The 20,086-nt window shown below is 46.6% G+C and overlaps 2 protein-coding genes and 1 long non-coding RNA gene across 4 annotated transcripts; all 3 read right to left on the reverse strand.

Annotated features, from left to right (window-relative positions):
- Positions 1-2,934: 2,934 nt before the first annotated feature.
- ZC3H10 (zinc finger CCCH-type containing 10) lies at positions 2,935-8,181 on the reverse strand. Its single transcript, XM_081130471.1, has 3 exons — positions 8,111-8,181; positions 7,308-7,371; positions 2,935-5,885 (listed from the first exon to the last, which is right to left on the reverse strand). Exon 3 carries the CDS (start codon positions 5,828-5,830, stop codon positions 4,523-4,525), a length of 1,308 nt encoding a protein of 435 aa, XP_080986597.1. The 5' UTR covers positions 5,831-5,885; positions 7,308-7,371; positions 8,111-8,181; the 3' UTR covers positions 2,935-4,522.
- Positions 8,182-8,592: 411 nt separating this feature from the next.
- Positions 8,593-10,668, reverse strand: LOC308553954. Of its 2 annotated transcripts, none has more exons than XR_013998320.1 (5): positions 10,509-10,668; positions 9,772-9,929; positions 9,633-9,657; positions 9,222-9,244; positions 8,593-8,943 (listed from the first exon to the last, which is right to left on the reverse strand). It is a non-coding gene; the product is annotated as an uncharacterized lncRNA (long non-coding RNA). The 2 variants fall into 2 exon arrangements; XR_013998321.1 differs by having other exon boundaries at positions 9,772-9,868; positions 10,509-10,661.
- Positions 10,669-11,945: 1,277 nt separating this feature from the next.
- PA2G4 (proliferation-associated 2G4) lies at positions 11,946-19,704 on the reverse strand. The gene is made up of 13 exons (XM_081130458.1): positions 19,194-19,704; positions 17,307-17,435; positions 16,945-17,050; positions 16,784-16,853; positions 16,449-16,541; positions 14,867-14,930; positions 14,542-14,620; positions 14,313-14,391; positions 14,087-14,220; positions 13,714-13,808; positions 13,466-13,593; positions 13,270-13,323; positions 11,946-13,067 (listed from the first exon to the last, which is right to left on the reverse strand). The coding sequence occupies exons 1-13, from the start codon at positions 19,279-19,281 to the stop codon at positions 13,002-13,004; spliced, it is 1,185 nt and encodes a 394-aa protein (XP_080986584.1). The 5' UTR covers positions 19,282-19,704; the 3' UTR covers positions 11,946-13,001.
- Between the last annotated feature and the right edge of the window lie 382 nt (positions 19,705-20,086).

Below are 20,086 nucleotides of genomic sequence, written 5' to 3' on the forward strand. Positions count from 1 at the left end.
CCTCTAAAATCAATTAAAAAAATTTTCTCTAAAAAAAGAAACAGAACAAAACTGGACTAACTGGAAGCCCGGGAGGCAAGGGTTGGTCATAAAATGATTACTGTTTACTGCAGTATTTGTAGAGCTTGTTTTATTGTTTGATGCAGCAGAGGAACTAGGGTTGATCATTGAGGCAAGACTAGATCTTCAGCTGATAAATTTTACCTGGCTCTGCAGGGCATAGATTTCATCAGGCTGTGTTTCATCAAAGCTGCTTAAAACCTAACCCTGCCCAATCTTAAAATTTCTCACTTCCCTTTCTCTACTTCTCTGAGGCTTACAGTATCTAGACTGCTTCATTCAGTTTGCAGAACTGTTTAAGGAACAATTTTCTGCCTGCCTCCTATGTTCTCCATATTCTGAGAGATAAGCAGATAGAAAAGGAGCTCAAGGAGTTTGGAGGAGGTTAGAGTGATCTGTTCCCCAACTGATGAAGCAGAACTATAGGAGAAAAATGGATGAAGCTCCTTAAAGGGAAACCTCTTTATAAACTGAAATTTGCCAAGCACTGGAGTAGGGGGAAAGGGTTCCCTTATGCTGGGAGATAGGGTTACCTATGGAGGTTCCTTTTCAAACTTTCCCCATTTTCACCCCATCTAGATTATCAGACCCTCCTACTGAAGACTGTATATGGAGCACAAAAAATTCATGCTAGGAAGGTCTCTTCTCAGCTGGGGCCCAGGAGCCACACAATCAGCAGCTGCAATGCAGGCACCAGAGCCAGTAAACAGGGTGGGTCCCTGCCCATTGACAATTCTGCTGCCCAGGTGCCACCTGGTGGTGATAAGCAATAAATGGTAATAGGAAAAATGATAGCCATTTGTTAGAGGAAGTATCTAAGTGAGCCAGAGTGCCAAGATTTGCAATCTGCATTTATATGTAAACTATAGGATTGAATGTGGTAATCTGGTCCCAGCTCACTCTGAGAAGGGTCAAAAGGGTTGGAGGAAATTTCCTCTCTATTATTCCTAGCAAGTTACAGCAAAGTAGGGGTCCCATTGTTGGATGGCTCTACATTAGAACTCTTTTATGCCAAGTCGGGGGTCAGACTGCCTGAATAGATTCCTGGCTCCATTCCATACTAGTTGTGGAACCAAACTGATTAATCCTCTTCAGGCCTGCTTTCTCCTCTGCCAAATGGTTATGAAAATAATACCCACCATGTTGTACCAATTAGATATTGTATGTAAAGTGCCTTGACTTATATTAAGTACTCAGTAAGTGTTAGCTATTCTAGAACTCCCTGTTTACTTCCTGTGAAGCAAGACAGGACCTTTTTTTCCATTGGGCGGCCCTTCAGATATTCAGAGATACCTATTGGGTCTCCCCTCAGTCTTCTTAACCAATTTCTTTCAGCTACCCCAGCGGTTTGTCAGTGGCCCTCTTTACAAATTACATTTAGAACAATACACAATACTTTAGGAGTTGTTCCACTTAGACAGACATGGAAGAACCACTATATTTACAATACATGACTATGGTTCTGTTACCCTTATGGAGCTCCTAGGAAGGTGCCTAGAACACAGCAGACTCTATTTATGAATTGACATAAGGACAGAGTTTTTGTTGTTGTAGCCAATTGGAAGTCCTGTGTTGTTCTCATGTTGTTCTCCTATTGCTAATGTAGATCTCTGGATTTATTCCTCAGACAGACTCAAGCAATGTTTTAGAGGGAGGTTCAATCCAAATTGATGCAAACTGACCCCTTGGATTTAGTCAATCCAAGTTACAGACACTTTTAATGTTACTTAGTATGTCCTTGTGTTACTGTTAATAACAGAGCCTTTCATATTTTTACATAAGTTTTTAAAAAAATAAAACAGCCCGGCTGGGCTCAGTGGTTGAGCATCAACCTAGGATCCAGGCGATCCGGGTTCAATTCCTGGTCAGGGCGCATGCCCAGGTTGTGGGCTCGATCCCCAGTCGGGGCGTGCAGGAGGCAGCCGATCAATGACTCTCTCATCATTGATGTTGCTCTCTCTCTCCCCCCCTCTCCTTTCCTCTCTCTGAAATCAATAAAGATATATTTTAAAAAATAAATAAAACATACCCTTTGGGTATATCACTAGAGACTAGAGATTTCTCTAACATGAATGGACTAGTCAACATTTACTTTGCACAAATGTTCAGTTTGGATTCCACCAAACTCTACTATTAAATGAACCATAATTATTCTTTTATTTGTAAAGACTTAGGAGGTGAGAAAAAGGAAAGCAGCTCCTGACATCTGGGAACTGGCATGACACAACTAGGCTTCAGAGTTGTTAGAGGCTGACCTGGGCTCACAGGTAGGAAATGGTACTTTCCTGTTGGACAGAATCTCATGAAACACCAACACAGGACAAGGACACTCAGTGACTACGATGAAGTGAGGCAAAAAAGATCACTTCACAATTTTAAGTACAAAATAAGGTCAGTGTGAAACCACAAAATGGCAAACATCCCCCTCACTCAGCTGAGTGACTGTTTCATTACCAATTATACAGCTTTACTTCACTCTAGTCTGCCCTTTTTCCTAGATAAAATAAAGATACCCAGTCATAGAATTACCTATCCCTGCTTTCCTGAGAGCACTCAATCCAGAATGAAGCCCCACTTCTTTAAACATTCCCCCAAATCACTTAACCAAAGTACAAGTCCCGTAACTCCTAACACCCTCTTGCTGAGACAGACCACGGTCCCCATGGCATGCTCTCTCCATTGTTCCAATGAGCATTAAACTACAGGTGTATTCCTGGTGGTCTTTAGCTGGAGTATATTAATAAAGGACATATAATGTGTAGTATCCCAAATCTACCTCTTTAGAGATATGTGGCAAAAAGAAAAAGTTAGTGTGTCAGCATTTGGCTGGGACGAATTCATGTTGGTATCTATGATCACACTTGTCTCTAAATGTTCATAAACCATCTCTTTTAATAATCCAAAATTGTGCCAGAAAAATCAACATTTAACTTATCAACGTGTGGTTTCTAAAATCCACAAACAATAGTTTAGTATTTGCCCATTTTTAGTCTTTAGACTCTTTTTTTGACTGGCCTTGCCTTGACCTAGCCCACCAAATCCAACCCCAGGTATATCCTGAGTGATCAACCAGACAAGAGAGCAAGAGGTAGCAGGAGATATGATGGGGGAGAACAACATAGGATCACTGTCTCTACCCCCATATCCACAATCCCATTAGGCTAGACACCTGAGTTGTTCCCACTATATCAGCTCAGCTGAGGAGGAACTGAGGTTTGGCTATTGGGGATCTCAACCTTGACTTTTAATTAGATTTAAAACCAATGTGGTCCTATGTGGAAGTAGAGGGAAGAAAGGGATGAATTCTGAGGCTTGTGTCCCCAGAATTCTCCTTTTCCCAGCACCTCCAAAGCCTTGAAGGTTTAAGGCATTGGTAACTAAGGAAGGGGTAGGAGGGACATTAACTGCCATTAATGAGAGCAACTGCCACCCCGCGCTGCTCTGTTTGAATAAGGGAAGGATCTGTCAATACATATTCCATTCCCATTTCCCAGCACTTCCACCCTCATTAGTACCTGCCCCCCTAAATGACCCTAGGAGCCCTGGTTACTAAGGCAACCTGGGAATAGTACATGCAGATAGAAACCAGAACAGATGTGACTATTTTTAAACTGGACTAGGTGGCTCCAATGCTTTTACCCCACAAAGTACCTTCCCCAAAGTCTCATTTGGTTTTCTTCTGGGTCCCTACCCTTCTTCACTGGTCTCTATCCAACCTTATCCCAGCTCTGAGGGTGGGGTCTTTACCCCATTTTGGCATGACATCTATTTACTGCTCCCATCTTCCACACAGGATATCTAAGCAAGTTTTCACTGCCTTCATTTGTTAAAAATAATTGCTTTTTATTTCTTTGGAAAGTGATGGGCCCTGCCCTATGAACTTCCAGGCCAAGCCAAGGTAATGAATGCTCCCCTAGTCTTTGGGCTGGATTACTATGGTCCCCGCCTTCCCACAGGCCCAGGACCAGTTATTGTCCAACTTGACTATGTCCCAAATTATCTGAAGGCTCCTATCAGGCCTTCCCTCCTGGCCACCCACTTCCCAATCTTTCCTGGCTTTCCCTCTGGGCAGGGTACTTTTTTCTTCCAAAGCCAGTGCTGGAACCTGTGTTGTGCAGAAGAGAGGACAAGACCAGGCATGTCCCCATCTTCCCATCAGGGGACTTGCAGCCCCTCAGTCAGTCCTTCCTCTCTGCTGGCTTCAGTCTGCACTCCTATTCAAGCCCCCTCTGTGAGACTTGAAGATGGACAAGAAGACCCTCATAAAAGGAAGGTGAAAGAAACCTCACCAGCCCAACCCCTTCTCAGAAGTAAACTCCTTGTAGTCTCTTGTCCTAGTTCTTGAATGAGCCCTTAAGACAGGGCCTGGGAGGGCTAAGCAAGTGGGTGGATAAAGCGCCCTCCCCACCCCCCCGGATCCCAGCCCCGGGAGGCTATAACAGTGGAGTGTCCATTAGCCCCATCAGTGTGGCATGGCTGTGATACGCATGCTCTGGGAAGCGATGGGGTAAGTCACCATGGGAGTGGTGGTGTGGCTCATTGTGATTCCTGCCAAGGGCTGGGCCATCGATACAGCCACAGGGGCCACAGGAGCCACAGATACAGCCACAGGAGCCATGGAAACAGGTGGGGGTGCCATTCCCTGGGCAATTGTTTGAGCCAGAGCAGCTGACAGTGGCGTGATCTCTGGGTTCAAGTGTGGGGGTGGGGGTGGTGGAGCAGCAGGAGGTGCAGCATTAGTTGGGGGAGCAGCTGGAGCTCCGGCAGGGGCCACCAGTTCTTGCTGAGACACAGGCCGAGGCTGTAGAGCCTGGCTGCTGAGAGTAGTGTGAGTCTGGGCAATGCCATGATTAAAAGTGGCAACAGTACCCACAGTGGGGGCTAGGGTCTGCTCAGTTGCTGGTGCAGTGGAGCTCAGGGTCATGACCTTGGCCTGATTGCGGAACTGGGCATTCTGTTCCAGAAGTACCTCATTGGTAGCCATAAGGTTGTTGACCTGCTTCTTAAGCTCCTCTATCCGCTTCCTGAGCATGGCATTCTCCTCCTCTAGCAGTCTGCACTCCACCCCTCGGGGTGGAGCCAGGCTATAGTCATAGGATTCAAAATGGAGGCCATCTGGGGCACAGCATCCACCTCGCCGGCGCTTGGGAACTGGTTCATGGTCCTCAAAACCCCTGTCAGGGAGGTCATAGATATCATAGAGATCATGACGTCGTCCTGGGGGGACTGGGCCAGTTGAGCCCCCACCAGCAGTGCCTCCTCCACCTCGAGTATCAAATTCAAAATCCCGTTGTAGGTGACGGAACTTGCACTTGGCTCCTCTCTGGCAGTCACCTTTGAGAAAGTCTCGGCAGATAGGGACCTCTTCCTTGCCATTTGGTAGGTCAGCTGGAGAAAGGCCCAGGCCTGCTGCAACTTTCTGCCTCAGCCGAGGGGGAAGCTCTCCTGTCTTTTTATAGCCATCCTCATCTTCCTTGGAGCCATGGATGAATCGGCAGTTTGGGCGACTACACTCCTTGTTCTGGAAGTCATGGCAGAAGATGAACTCATTTTTGCTTACCCCCAAGTTGGACACCTCACTCATGTCTGGATGGCGATATCGGCAACGCTTGCCTCGCTTGCACACATTCCTCAGGAAGTCTCTACAGATGGCATCTGAGCTGGCCCCTCCATTGCCTGTCCCTGTCCCACTGGCCTCCTCGCTGCCACCACTTCCAGGACCTCCACTGCCGCTCCCAGTGCCGTTGGCATAGCTGTCCCGGTCAGGCATCCTGGTCCCCCCCAACTCAGGGCTTTCTTCCTTTTCTTGCCACCCTTGGTGACCACTAGGAAAGAGGAGAACTGTGTCAAACAAGAGTCCTCCAGAGAGGCCAAACTCTTTTCGACTTTAGGGTAGGCAGTCCAGCAAGAGGCAGGCCAGAGAGGCAATGGCTTTGGAGATGGAGAACCTAAGGGATGAGAATTCTGCCCAGATTGGCTGGCTTGTCAGAAGTCCCGCCCAGGCCCTTGTGCACCTGGTCTGGGTCAGAATGATTCACACTTGCCTGGCTAATGGAGAAGGGAGGGAGCTGGGGGTGAAGCCATCTCATCTCACTAATGAATGCCAGCCAAGGAGGGGGCAGGGATAGAATAGTACTGGATTTTATTTCCCCTTCTGAACTGATCTTATTAAAGTTGTGGAAGTGAAATGAAAACTGTCAATGTCTGAAGAGGCTAGGAGGAGACTGGGAATCATAGCCAAGACGGGCTGGTGAGCTACTAGGGCTGTGGATAATGGCATACTGGTGACAAAACTTCCCTAACCCCTCTTCCATGGGATTTCAGGTCAGGGCTCTGTGAAGGATCATATCTCTAGACCCCAGGAAATCCTGAGTGGAGAGACTTGTGTCACCAACTTGAAGACAGTCCCTAAACCTGTCATTTTTTAGTATTCCCTCCCAGCTCAATACCACCATCAACCCTAATGTAGTTAGCCCCTACCTCTACATTTAAGGTGAAGAGTTCTATGGCTGGAATCTCCACTTATAGACTCCCAAAGGACAAAACCATTTGTTCCACGGTCAAAGCAGGAGGAAGGAGTTAATTTCACATGAACAAGTGACCTTACTTTGCCCATTCTATCCCCTCCTAACCCTTCATGGGACATCAAACCACACCATTCCTCACCCCATAAAGATCCTCTTTATTTATAGACTCTATAAAAGCTTTTTAAGTCTCATCTTTCCCAAGAGAGCTCTGGAATGTCAGTCCACTGCCCTGGTTCTAGCCCGCCCCTCACCCCACCCCCTACAAGACTGGGAGTCCTGGCTACCACGTGCGTGACCTGTCCTGGTAAACCTTTCCTAGGCAGTGTTCAGGCTCCCCCTGTTGTTCAAATAGGAAAACTTCACATTGTTTCCCCTTGAGTATAAGGGAATCTTTCCAGTTTCTCAGACCTTGATCTCCCCCAGTTCCCCCCCCTTGCCTTGACTTTGCCTTCAGAGCTCCGAAAAATGAACCGACTAGAGGCCAGAGTTACAAGAGAATCTGTAAAAGAAGGGTCCTCTTCCTCCAAAGGGAGGTAGTCCCAGAATAATAGAAACACTCAAGGAAAAGAGGGGTAAAAGATACAAACTTTTACTAAAAGGGAAATGACCTGGTGAAAAATAAATGCTATCCAAGCCTGACCCACATTGCAAGTCCCACCAGATACAGATAATCAGATAGGGTATTCCTCCCCACCCAACTCTCCCAGGATTGTTCGATACCTGAGGTAGCTCAGGTGAAGTCCGGGGCTCCTGTGGGTCTCCACCTCCACATCACTGCTGGGTTCTGAACAGGAACAAAACAGATACTTGGGTGTGAGAACTGTGGGGTGATAGTTACAAGAAAGAAGTCTGACAAAACAGCAAAAGCTCAAGATTTCCTCAGGGTTTCAACTGAACTTCACCTGTCAAAGGGAGAAGTTGCAAGAAAGAAAAGTAAGAGTTAGAACTAACTTAGAAAGCCTAGAAGGATGGGTTGGATAACCAGCCCTGAGTGAACAAAGGGTGAGGGGAGACCTGCCTCAAGATGGAGGAGGATGTGGGGGTCAGAGTCCGGCCTAGGATTGGGGTTAGGAAATCCGAATGCGAGGGCCACGACTCAGAGTGCAGTGGGATGGCAGACCAGACTTGGGGGCGGTGATTATGAACACCCCAGAGTTTGCGAAAAAAGTCCTAGGAGTTTCCCGCAGCAAATCTTCTAGCTTGGCAGGCTCTGCACAGTGGCAACAGAGCTCAACCGTGGGCCAGGTGAATAAGACACTAAGGGAGCACAAAGTGAAGGGGGAAGAGGGACTCCGGGTGACATCAAGCTGAGGGGATGGGCAGGGCTGTGACGTCACGGAGCTGGCGTTTGCTCGTTCGCTCTCGAAGCGAGGTCAGTTAGAAAAGGGGCTCGGCCCTGGGGCATAAGGAAGAGCCAGCTCTGTCCTGGGGGGCCTTGTGTAGCCCGGCTGAGCCAGCAGCTGGGCCGGCCCGACTCCTCCCCTCCGGGCGCGGCCTCCACCTAAGTCTCCCGCCTCCCTCACCTGCCGCCGCCGCCGTAGTTGCTGCTGCCGCCTGCCGGTCCTGTAGCCTCGACAAAGAGCCGCCTACCCTACGGCCCTTCCGCTTCCTGCGGAAGTAACGGCGCTCTAGCCACCAGACCCGGAACTATACTCTATGGTGTGTAGCGTACTAGAGGGACTAGCGCAGGAAGTTCCCGGCAAGCTCTGCGTGTCACCATGGCAACCCGACAGAGTCCAGTAAACCGTCCAAAACCTAACGCAGGCCTCGAGATAAGAGTAGGGCCAGAACCATTTGCCCAACTTGCCCGCGAACAATCTAGATACCTGTCCGCAAGTTTCCACTACTGCCAGGGCCGGGAACCAGATGTTGGGTAGGGGCAGGGTCCATAACCCTGGGGGCAGCCTATGCAGCTTGACAATCTCTACAGCATCGGGTAGTAACAGGGCCCACTATACCGACAGACTCCCCAGCCAACAGAACCATAAAAACCACAAAACAGACATTTTTCTTCAGCTTAGACAGAAGAGATGATTTTATTGTACACGTTACATTCAGCCACAACTGAGAACAGAACCAGTCCGGAATGTCACAGGTCCAAGGCAAAGATCCAAAAGGGACTGTTGTTTTTATTAAGAGTAGGGTGGGTTCTCTCAAAAGGCGGTCGCGGCGATCAGATGGCATGTATGTTCCAGATCCATCGGTAAGTTCTAGACAGCAGGCATGCAGTCCAACAATTTGTACCAGCGTCCCTGGCCTCTGGCTTCCCTTCTTTCTGCTCTTGTGGCTTCCAAGGGTGCACAAGCTAGCGGTTTACTTGGACCTCTGCCTCATCTTTCTTCTTTTGCGCTTCAGCCTGAAAAGCAGACACAAAACACACCCCCTGCTCTCAAGCCCACGTTCAAGTCTTTCCTCCCCATCTAAATGTGCACACAATACACACAGGGTGGTGGAACGATCAAGCACTACATTCTATTGTCTTGTGTTCAATCCCTGGCTCTGACAAGTCAATGCTCAAAACACTTTTCACCTAAAATTCTTTTAGATTTCTAAACTAAACGTTCCTCCCAACTTTTGTTCAAGGCATGCACCACTCCACTTCCCTCCCCCGTTGCCGGCAAAGTCTCAACATACCTGCGCATTCGCTTCTTCCTCCACTGGCAACGGATCATAACCAGAGGCAAGGAATAAAAAAGGTCATTAGTTTTAGTGTCAGGTTTACACAGGGATGTGGAGAGCGTTATTTAGAACCAGGGAGGCTGTCGACCAAATAAGGGCTTAGTCGCAGTAACCACATCAATAATCTGGCCGCCTAACCCCCACACCCGAAGTAAACCCCGAATTCTGCATGCGCTCTTCTCTCCGCACAGCAGTTACCCAAACGCCTTCTCTGCTTCTCTCCAAACTATCCTTCCTCTCCCACTAGCTCTTGGACACCCTGAAAAACCCAGCGGTTCGGGAACCATGGCGGACTTCCCTTACCCGTATCTCCACCCCCCAATCCTCAATTCCCACAGCCTTAGCTCACTACCAGGGAGTGCTTACCTTGGCTCTCATGGCGCAGAGGTTTCTACGAGTAAAGAGAAAAAAGCTACAGTTAGTTCGCTGTGATGACGGTAAGAACAGAGACCAGATGTCAATGGATTGTAAGTGGAATCGACACACACGCCGTAAATACACCCACCTAGAGAAGATGGCGCTAGGGCCGAGAGAGCGCTAACAGCCCGCCTACAGCTATTTAAGGCCGCGTTCACTGTCGTCACTTCCGCTGCTGCGCCCACCTGCGGTGGAGTAACAATGGTTTCCGGCTCCTCTCAGATACCTCGTAAGTGATTTAGTTCTCTTGGAAAGCAGAGTATTTTGAATTTGAGTTACAAAATCCCCCGTACCGTATTGTTGTGAGGATATTGTGTTGTTTAAACGTGAGCACCTATTTCCGATACAAGACCTGGAAGGTGCTGGCGAGCAAAAGATAGCGACTTCCTCCTTCGCTCTCGTTGCTTCGTGGGAGTTGCAGTTTTCCGGCGACACCCTCCATTTTATTATGAATAGGGTGCTACCGTATAAAAATTCGTAATTTGTTTACTGGTTTGCCTTATTTTTTAAACTAAATTGCTGCAGGGAGACTCTATCTCAGAACCTCCTCCTAAGGCCCTAAGGTTCCAGAACATGGAAGAATGTAAAGTTGGGTTTTCAAGAAAGCTGTCATATTACCAAAAAACTCACTACTTTAGATAAACTTTTTCCTAACCAACCAACGGTCTTTCCCCAACAATGCCTGAGGCAGAATGTCACAGATGCCTTGTCACAATGCGTCTTGTTCAGAAAACACTTAAGTTATTCTCTCTACCGATGGAGAGGGGAAGAGGGCTGTCTCCTCTAGGGCAAGAATGGTATTTGATATTACGAAAAAGAACTTACCAGTCTCAAGGTATAGACAGGTCAGAAGCACCCAGTAAACAGGTAAAGATTTGGACAGTTACAAAGGATGACGAATTCTGCCCTGGCCGGTGTGGTGTTGGGTGAGCATCGTCCCATGCACTATGCCCTGAGGTTGCTGGTTCATCCCCGGTCAGGGCACAGGATTCCCAGTAGGGGGAGGCAACTGGTGGATGTTTCTCCCTCTCCCTAAAATCTGTCTAAAATTAATAAAAACATATTTTTTAAAAAATCCTTAACCAGACTTCACCTTATTCACTTTGATACTGCAAGTTTGTTGTTGTTTTAATAAATATGTCTTTATTGATTTCAAAGTGGAAGGGAGAGGGAGAGAAACATCAATGATGAGTCGTCATTGATCCGCTGCCTCTTGCACGCCTCAGCCTGGGGATCAAACCGCGATCTCCTGGATCCTGGGTCTATGCTCAACCACTGAGCCGTGCCTGGCTGGGCAATACTGCAAGGTTTTTAAATATTTATTTTGTTAATCCTTACCCAAGGATATTTTTTCCATTAATATTAGAGTGGAAAGGAGGGAGGGAGTTTTGGGGGAGGGAGAGAGCTAGAGAGTGATAGAGCAAGAGGGGGAGGGGAAAAGAAGCATTGATGTCAGACATATCGATTGGTTGTCTCCTGCTTGCACCAACCTGGCTGGGGATCGAACCTGCAACTCTGGTTCATACCCTTGACTGGGAATCAAACCAGAGACCCGTGTACAGGCCAACGCTCTAACCACTGAGGCACGCCAGTCAGAGATTGCAAGGTTTATTATAATCCCTGTTCTGGTGGTTTCCCTTTGTAACATATCACCCTTTTAACTATATTAAAAGAAGGTTTTTAAAACTTGGAGCCCTTGTTCTAAGTGCTTAAGTAGCACTTCCAGTATTTTCATCATATTTTTTTTTTAAAAAAACAAAAAAACAGAATTATTTCATTATCAAATCCACCGGAATTTCACCTGTTGATTGTCCAGTGTATAAGCTCTTAATGAAGAGCTCCGTTTTGTTCACTGTAGTAACTCCAGGTTAGCGTGCCTCACATGTAAAATACTCAAATCTAATAAATTATTCATTTTAGGCTGACCCTGAAAAATTTTGTAACACTAAAGGTATTTTTCCTGGCTTTCTAAATCAAGATAAACACTTGTATAGTGTTTTATTTTTTGCACTACACATTAAACATGCTAGTCCTGAACAAAGTGTCAGCAGCAAGATTATGTTTTCACTTTAGAAAATTAAATCAAGCTCCCATAGAAAATTTACTACCTTAATTCAGAAAACCCAGGATTTATATCTTTTGGTTGGGGAAGTAGTCCTTTTTTAGAAAGGCAGAATATGGCAATATAGAGAAACAGCTTCAAATAATCACCACTTCAACACTCTCCCACCTCCATCAAATAAGAGCAGCAAAGGCACATAATTATGAGCAAATCCAAATTTATTTTAACGCCATGTCATTTTCAATGTTTAAAAACCTCATAAGTTAGCGGGAGCCCTAGTTCCCTGGGACACATGCCAGAGGTACTGAATGAAATTCGTCACCTTTCTCTCCAAACCCCTAGCAATTCATCCAATTCAAGTCCACAGCTTTAGAAAGCCAGGAGTTGTCTCTTCAATCAGTCTGCTCCTCTGGTTCCTGGTCTTTCTTTCAAGGGAGGGAGGTCAAAATATTTCAAACGGAACAAAACCACAGTTGAGCTTCCAGCTCAGGTTTGTAAGATGGAGTAAGGGAAGACCCCACTGACTCCAAAGAAATGGACTGGTTGAAATGAATTCCTCCCTTTACAGCTTTGTTGGGGGTGGGGAGAAGTGTCCTGCAGAACAAAAATGACTACAAAGATTTACAAATGAGGATCCGTTTCATAGATGAGAATCCCTTGGTAAGTGCAGGCTCCAACTCCTAAAAAAAAAGGAGGGGCCTGACCAGACAGCCTGGATCAGAAAAGGAATCTCCACGTGTGAATAAAAACAATCTGAAAAATAGCTCCTCTCTACTTTGAGGCCAGATAAAATACTTGGGGAGAATGGGAAAAGAGAGGAACAAGCCCCAACAGATGGGAAAATGCTGACATTCAGTGTATAAAAAAATTTCAGCTGAATTTTTAGTGGTGGTGGCTCCTTTAGCCTCCTCCCTGTTCTGTTGTAGGGTCATAAACCTTGACCAAGCAAAGAGTGGTAGAAAAAGGCTAGAAAGAGGGGCTTGAAGACGATGGATTTTGACTCCTGATTTTATTGTTCAATTTCTCTTTTCTAGTTAAAGTAGTCTTCGGTAGCTGGGAAGCCTGGCCTCCCAAAACCAGAGTCAGTTGGAGCTGGTTCTTGTTGGAAGGGGGTTGGGTTGGGGACTGGGATGGGGGCAGGGAGAGCCCCTGCTCTGCTGGCGGTCCTGGGTGAAGAAGACGAACTGCACTTCACAGAGCCTGGGGTGTGGTGGGAAGGGGATGAGGCAGGAGCAGCTGGGGAGATGGGACCCACCTCAGTCCCCAGCTTCATTCTCTTCCAATGTTTCCCCACTGGTGGCATTTTCTGCAGTCTTGGAGGCCTATATTCATGGAAAGAGGGAGAAGACTTGTCAGTTTCCTTGGGGTATTTGGGGGACCAAGGACAAAAATACCCTAATTCTCTAGGTCAGGGCTGAGAAGGGGGGAAATAAGTATATACAAAAATCTATGCCCCACTATGACCCAGGAAAGTGGAATAAAGAGGGATCAGGTGCAACCTGCCAAAGAGGAATAATAACACACCTTCTTTTTTTTCTTTTTCTGGGTTTTCCGACTTGCAGAACTCTGGAGGAGGGCCTGGAGAATAGGAAGAAGGAAAACAAATTTTGAGGAAACAGTCTAACTCTCAATATTGTAATTTTTTCAGGACTTTGCTTACATTTAGTCCCCACTACCATGACTGGTTCCACGTGCTCACCACTTTCCAGCCCACACTAACCTTTAGCTCTGCATCCTGGACCTCCATCTCAGACTTGTAAAGGTCAGGCTCAAAGGGACCACTGGTTATCCGCATGGGGCCATTGGGCATGAGCAGAACTGTAAATTTAAACTGGGCAACAAATTCGCCTATGGAAGAGAGACGTGTTTTGATAAAATGCTCCCTTGTCATTCTTTTTCTATAAGCTATAAGGAGGAAGGAGGGAACCATATAACCAGTTCCAAAGTGAAACTCCTTTTAGAACTTACCCTCCTTCTCATAGAGAACATTAAATGGTTGCAGCAGTTCATGTTTGGCGCACTCCACCACACCCATCCGGGCCTTCTTCTCATCTTCAAATGCTCTGGGTAGGGGAAGACAAATCCAGGTATCCTTAACTAGCTATCAAGTCTTACCAATTTTGCTCATGTTTTTAAATCACTCCTATCCTTGGGCAAAAATCATGCTTAGGATTGCTCTTTTACATTCCCTTCAACGACGGAGATGGGGAGCATAAGAGAACACTTGCATGCAGGCTGGAGCTACAAGTCTAGACAGGAGGGAAGAGGGAATAGTATTCCTGGGTGTGTGGTCTATGAGTCACACTAGTTCTAAGTCCTGTCCTTATGAAGTGCAGTATACCTTAAAGTAAACGGCATGGCATCAAAACGCCTTTCAACCTCACTGAAGAAGGCACGTGAAGTTTTCATTTTCAGGCCATATTGTTTAGAAGGATCTCGTTTATAAATGGTGGTTCTCTGTCCTGCATCCTTGGCCTAAAAGAGTAAGTTAGGTCACATTTGTTCTGGTGCTCCTGGAACAAACCCTCAGTCATCCCTCTTTGCTAGCTCTGGTAAACACTCCTCACCTTTCCCTCTCCTGAGCTGACAAGAACATCCACAGCATATACTTCATGTACCTCAAATTCAGCTTTTTCGTGGTCCTTCCTAAAAGGAATAAAAAGGGAACCATAAAGATCAATAAGTAGTTTTTGGAGTTTGAAGTAGAAGACAGACAAAACTAGGCTGGGAGCATAGAAGAAAAAATTCATGACTAGTCTGGTATGGTGGAAGGTGAAGGGTGGGATTGGCACCTACTTCTGCTGGTCTGTGGGATTCTGGATAATGGTTTTCTCTCCATCAATGACATGCTGCTTCAATTGGTGTGACAGCATACCTGTAGAAAGGACAAAGCTAATGGTACCAGCCATCTAGAATCCCAAAAGGTTTCCAAATCCCCCTACCTAAGTAGTTTGATGGGGCAGGCAATGAGAGAAATATGCCTGACTATGGAAACAGAGGGCACTGAGGTTTTTGGCTTAGACTGTCCTAGAGCCAGGATGGATTCTCAAGGGAAGAAACAGCCTTAATTTTGCTAAATCACTGGTACTTAGACCCTCAACCCTGTTATCTGAGGTCTTACCTTCTATTGGTGTGCAATTAAATGAATGGGCAACTTTGTTCCAGGCTTCGGTCACTTGTGTGTTCTAGAAGTACAAGATCAAATAAAAGGTAAGATATCAGGGGCTCATAAGTTCTCTATTATGTGAGTCAGAAGCATTAAAGAACTCAGAGTTCTAATATCCTCCATCAAGTACAAGGGATTCTCATTGGTTTTTCATGTCATAGCCCTATCAATCCCTACAACCTCAACATACCTTACATTTGCATATCCTTTTACAAAGCACTTTCACAAAGATGGTCTAATTAGACAACAATTCTTGAAGGTGAATAGGGCAGATCTACATCCCAATCTAGAAGATGAGGAAATTGAGGCTCAGAAAGGTTAAATGACTTGCTCAGGGTTAAACCAGTTAATGGAAAGAACCTGGTAAAAAGCCAGGTTTTATAATGATAAATTCTGTGTCTATTCCATTATACCAGACATTCTAACCTGTCAAGGACAGCAAACTCTTATTTTCCCTTTCTTACCTCTTCCAAACATCATCTGATCCTCACCTAAGCTACAGTTCTTAGACAAAAAGTGAATAATTAATCCCAGCTAATATTATTAAACTATGTACTAGGTAGTGCGATAATCACTTTATATGGATCATCTCAATTGTCATAACCCTTTGAGAATAAGGCACAATTTTATTTTCCCCATTTTACGCAGATGAGGAAATTTGAGTTCAAAGTTATTTTTAAGTAGCAAGAGGTGGCAATAGGGCGAGAACCCAGAAAGTCTGTCATAGCTAGACAATACTACCTTCCAGTGAAGATGCACAATAATTAAGTATATAAGTAAAAATAATAAACATGTAAAATAATAATAAACACAAGTCTTTAACCATGCGAGGCACTGTTCAAAGTGCTTTATAACAGTTCTATGAAGTAGGTATCACTATAAGAAAACTAACGAGTTTTAAGTATAAATTATGCAATTAAGTAACAATGGGGATGAAGAACAAATTGATTAAAAGCATGAAGAACAAAAGAGTACAGAAAGAGAGCAAGGAGAAAGACAATACTTTAAGTATTGAACAAGTCTATAGAAACTTCAGTGTTAGAAAAATGTCTTCACTCACAGTCTAACACCCTAAATTATATTAATTCATGAAAGTTTATGATCCCTGGGCTTCCCAATATTGTCTTGCAAGGTACAGAACTAACTTTTGGCCTCCCTCTGTCACCAGCACTATTATTGTTTTATAACCTTTTAAAATATATGTTTTATTATAAGCTATCTACCTCAAATTATTTTTGGGGAAAGATGCACATCAAAAACACGAAAAAGAAAGGATCTCCATAGGCTCCATATATCCCCATACAGCTAGCATGGAACTGTCTATGGTAGGCGCTCGCAGTCTGCTGTTTATTATTAAACTCTTTAGCTCCTGCCTTTTCTCTTACAGAAATCCCATCCTATGAGGTAGCTAATTTTAAAAAGCTATTTGTTTTACAAGAGGGCTGTGGGAGAAGCTGGCAGTTCAATATAGAATAATTGCAGATGCCTAGTGCCCCTTTGGCTCTATCAAACTTTGGAGTTGGACTAAACAGCTTACCTGGTTTCCAGGTTTGACCAGGCGTAGGGCAGCTTCAGCACAGAGGTGAGCTGCCTTAATGACATCTGCTTTCCTCCCTGTTACTTGGGTTCCCTGTAGATAAGGAAACACAATTAGTACCTTCCTGGAAAGTTCTCAGTTGGTTATTCAGTTAGTATCTGTGTGTCCATTATGCAAGGCCAGCCAATGAGAAGGAGAGAAAACACTCCCTTTTCCTTTTATTTCTCTATAGACTCTTGAAACTTACATGGTGGTAGAGGGTGGGGATAAGAATCAAGAAGTCATACACCCCCCACTCCCCCCAGGCTGAACAGAGTTCAGAGCAGACCACCTACCTGAGCTACATCAACCACAAAAGTGTGAGCCACATTAGCGATGAAGCCATCCACATGGACCCCAAGGTCACTGAAAAGCAAAAGCAGAGTACAGCCTTAGCAACTGGGACTATGTAAATGCTTAGGAAAAAGACAAGTGCTCTAAAATTCTTTAAACTTACATTTTTACCAAGTCACCTTCCTTGAGAATATAGTCCTGGTCGCTCTTCAAAGGGGAGAAGTGACATACACAGTTATTTACTGAAATACTGGTGGGAAAGGCAATACCTGTAAAGAGAGAATCATCAGCCTTACTACCTTGCTATTTTAGACCCCTGATGCCTCTCAGAAAAATGGAAGATCTTCTTTAGGGTCTTGCCTAAGTTTAATCAGTTTGGATCGGGTAGGAAGCTGCTTATAATCCACTTGCCATTCCAAATTTCCAAATATCTCAACCAGAGGTGGGGTGAGAGTTGTATCATGACAAACAAATGGGCCTAATAAGGGTCAAACTTGGGGAATTAGCAGGGGATTGATATTTTACCTTTCTTCATTTCTTTTTCTTTCTTGAAAATTTTCCCTGTCTCTTCCATAATCATGGCATCCCCTTTCTCACACAGGCTCAGTACCGACACACCTGAGCAGGATGCTTCCACCAAAGACCGAAGTACCCCTGGGGACAGAATCCCACCATGTCAGTCCCACATGTGTTGTCTAAGTTACAATCCAAGCAATACCTAGAAGTTGGATCCAGAGTTTCTAATATTCCCAAGAGACATTGCCCTAAGGCTGAAAGATGGAACATGTTTTGCCTTTTGGAATGTACCTAGCTTTAATATCTAAATTTCTACCTTCCCCCTTCCTTATATAATGTGACATCTGGGTATATACAATCTATCTAAAGATGATACCTGTGGTGTGGTAGGCCAGAATTATGAACTTCAAGGGGATTCTTACCAAGGTATACCATATACATGCAAAGCACACTAGAAATTTATAGGAGTCAGGAACAACAGAAAAGTAGGCACAGAATTGCTGACTCAAAGCTGATGCATTGTGAAATGCTACCTTCTCCCTTCTCAGACACCCAATTAGGTGTTAGTAATTTGATTTATGTAGGCTTATTTCCACATAAACAAGTGTATAAGCCAAGGGTACTTAATCTAAGGTCCCCGGGCTTCAGCAGGTTCATGGCTTATAGTTTTTGGCAGACTGCAAAGTGGTATGTGACTCAAAATATGTGACCTAAAATAGTTTCAAACTGGTAACCGTGATCACTAATATTACATACAATAGTGTACCAAAAATGGGGTACTATAGTAAATGTCCATTATGTTATAGAGCATCTCCATGGCACATCCAGAAATTCAGGTTTGATTTTTGTGATCTAAATTTTGGTGATTATTTGAAGCCTGAAACTCAGGTTTTCAGACATAGGACCACAGGCACCCTAAATAACTACCTATACTGTCAAAACCACTTAAAAGCGCAAAGACAAGCACTTTCTGTCCCCTCAGACAGAAAAGTGAATTGTAAATAGAGAAAATTTAAAGTGAGACATCTGCCTATAGTGGCAACTGGCTGCTGACAAAGTCAGAGCAGTCCTAATAAGGATGACTTCTGAGATCCTAAAATCTGTACCCCCCTTTTCCAGTACCATTCACGAGTTTGCCTGGCTGGGGTGAGGACCTCAAAAACACTGGTAGAGTTGTCAAACCCCCTGAGAACAATCAAAGTTGAAGGCTAACTAAGGCTATCTGCACAGATTGAAGGCAGTAATGAGTAACTTCAAGAAAAAACAGATATATCTCCAAGAGGATGTGAGGAGCTCCAGGGGTGCCTTCCAACGGTCCCTGGGCTGGCCCAAGAGTAGAAGGGGGCCCCCACAAGGGAAAGAGTTGAAGTAAAGAACGAAAGACTTCAGCAAAGCACGTGGTAAGGAAGCTAGTGTCAGGGACGGCAGCGGAGGAAGGCGCCCGGCGACCCGCACAGGGACCCGGCAACACGTGCCGGCTTGGCTCCGGACGCCGGGGTACCGCGACAAAATAGAGAGGCTCTCCGTAGCCAACAGCTGGGCGCTTCCTTTCCGAGGTGGCCTCGCCGCTGCCAGAATGAAAGGTGGCAGGGATCCGGGTGAGCAGGAGATGCGCCTTGCCTCCTTAGCAACGGCCTAGGGTCCGCGCCGGCCAGGGAACCTACTCTGAGCTCTTCCTCGTCGCCGGCCCGCACCTCCAGACTGCAACCCAGGCCCGGACGCTCAGGTCCCAGGCGCGACACGGAGTCTTCCCACCACGCCACCCACAGCGGACCAGCGCGGGGCCCTCAGCTCGCCCCGCAGGACCCCACCGCCCCAGCCCCTCCGGGGCGAGCCCTGTGCCGTCCCCTTTCCCTCTCGCAGTCCAGATCCCCGTACCCCCGAGGCCGTACTCACGGTTGGCGATGTCGCCCCCCATCTTATACTTGGTCACGACCAGGTCCTCGGCGATAGTTTGCTCCTGCTGCTCGTCCTCGCCCGACATCTTCCCGCCGCCACCACCACTGCAGCCTCGTCCCCTTGAGCCGCCACCTGGGTCTCCCTCCCTAGCCACAGGCTGTGGCCAGAGCCCCTCCGATTCGCGAGGAGAGCGCGAGCAAAAGCTCGAGCAAGCAAGGGAGCGGGCGGGCGAGAGCGAGAAGCTGCGAGCGCGCGGGCTGAGGCGCAGGGCACGCTGGGACAACGAGTGCTTTCCGCAGCCAACTTCTAGCCTTCCTCCCGGACTCTTGAACTATAACTCCCAGCCTGCCTTTCGCCCCTCTACGCCAGGCCCTGGGGCCTTGCCCTCCGTGGGCCTCGCACGCTGGAATCGCCGGGCACGCTGGGAAGGGTCAAAGCTCCGGCGGGAAGGCGGAGCCGTTGGGGAGCTTAAGAAGCGTGGTCTGTCTCTCCCCGAAAACCCGTACCTACCGGGAGCCTTGAGCTGGAACCTTTAATGGAGTGGGGCGGACTGAGAGAGAAGGGGAGGAGCTACGGCGGGGAAATGGGTTTGGAGGCGGAGAGGCAGGGTGGAGCGCAGACAATTGGGGTGAGTACCCTAAGGGCGGAGAGGCAGGGTGCGCCCTTCCCCGGATACCTGGAGCGGCTGGCGAGACCGGCCCGGCCGGTGCAGTCGTCCGCCGATGCTGGGAGGACCGGGAGGGGCAGAACGGGTGTGGAAGGAGACTCAGGAGTAGGGATTAACTGGGCCAGCGGACCCAAAGGTGGTATCCCTTTGGTCTCCCAGTCTAGAGGCTGGACTCCCACGGAAGATGGAACTATTGTTCCCTGCAGTAGGGTTTGATGGCACT

Source organism: Miniopterus schreibersii (assembly GCF_964146895.1).
Source record: "Miniopterus schreibersii genome assembly, chromosome: 2".
Lineage (NCBI taxonomy): Eukaryota > Metazoa > Chordata > Mammalia > Chiroptera > Miniopteridae > Miniopterus > Miniopterus schreibersii.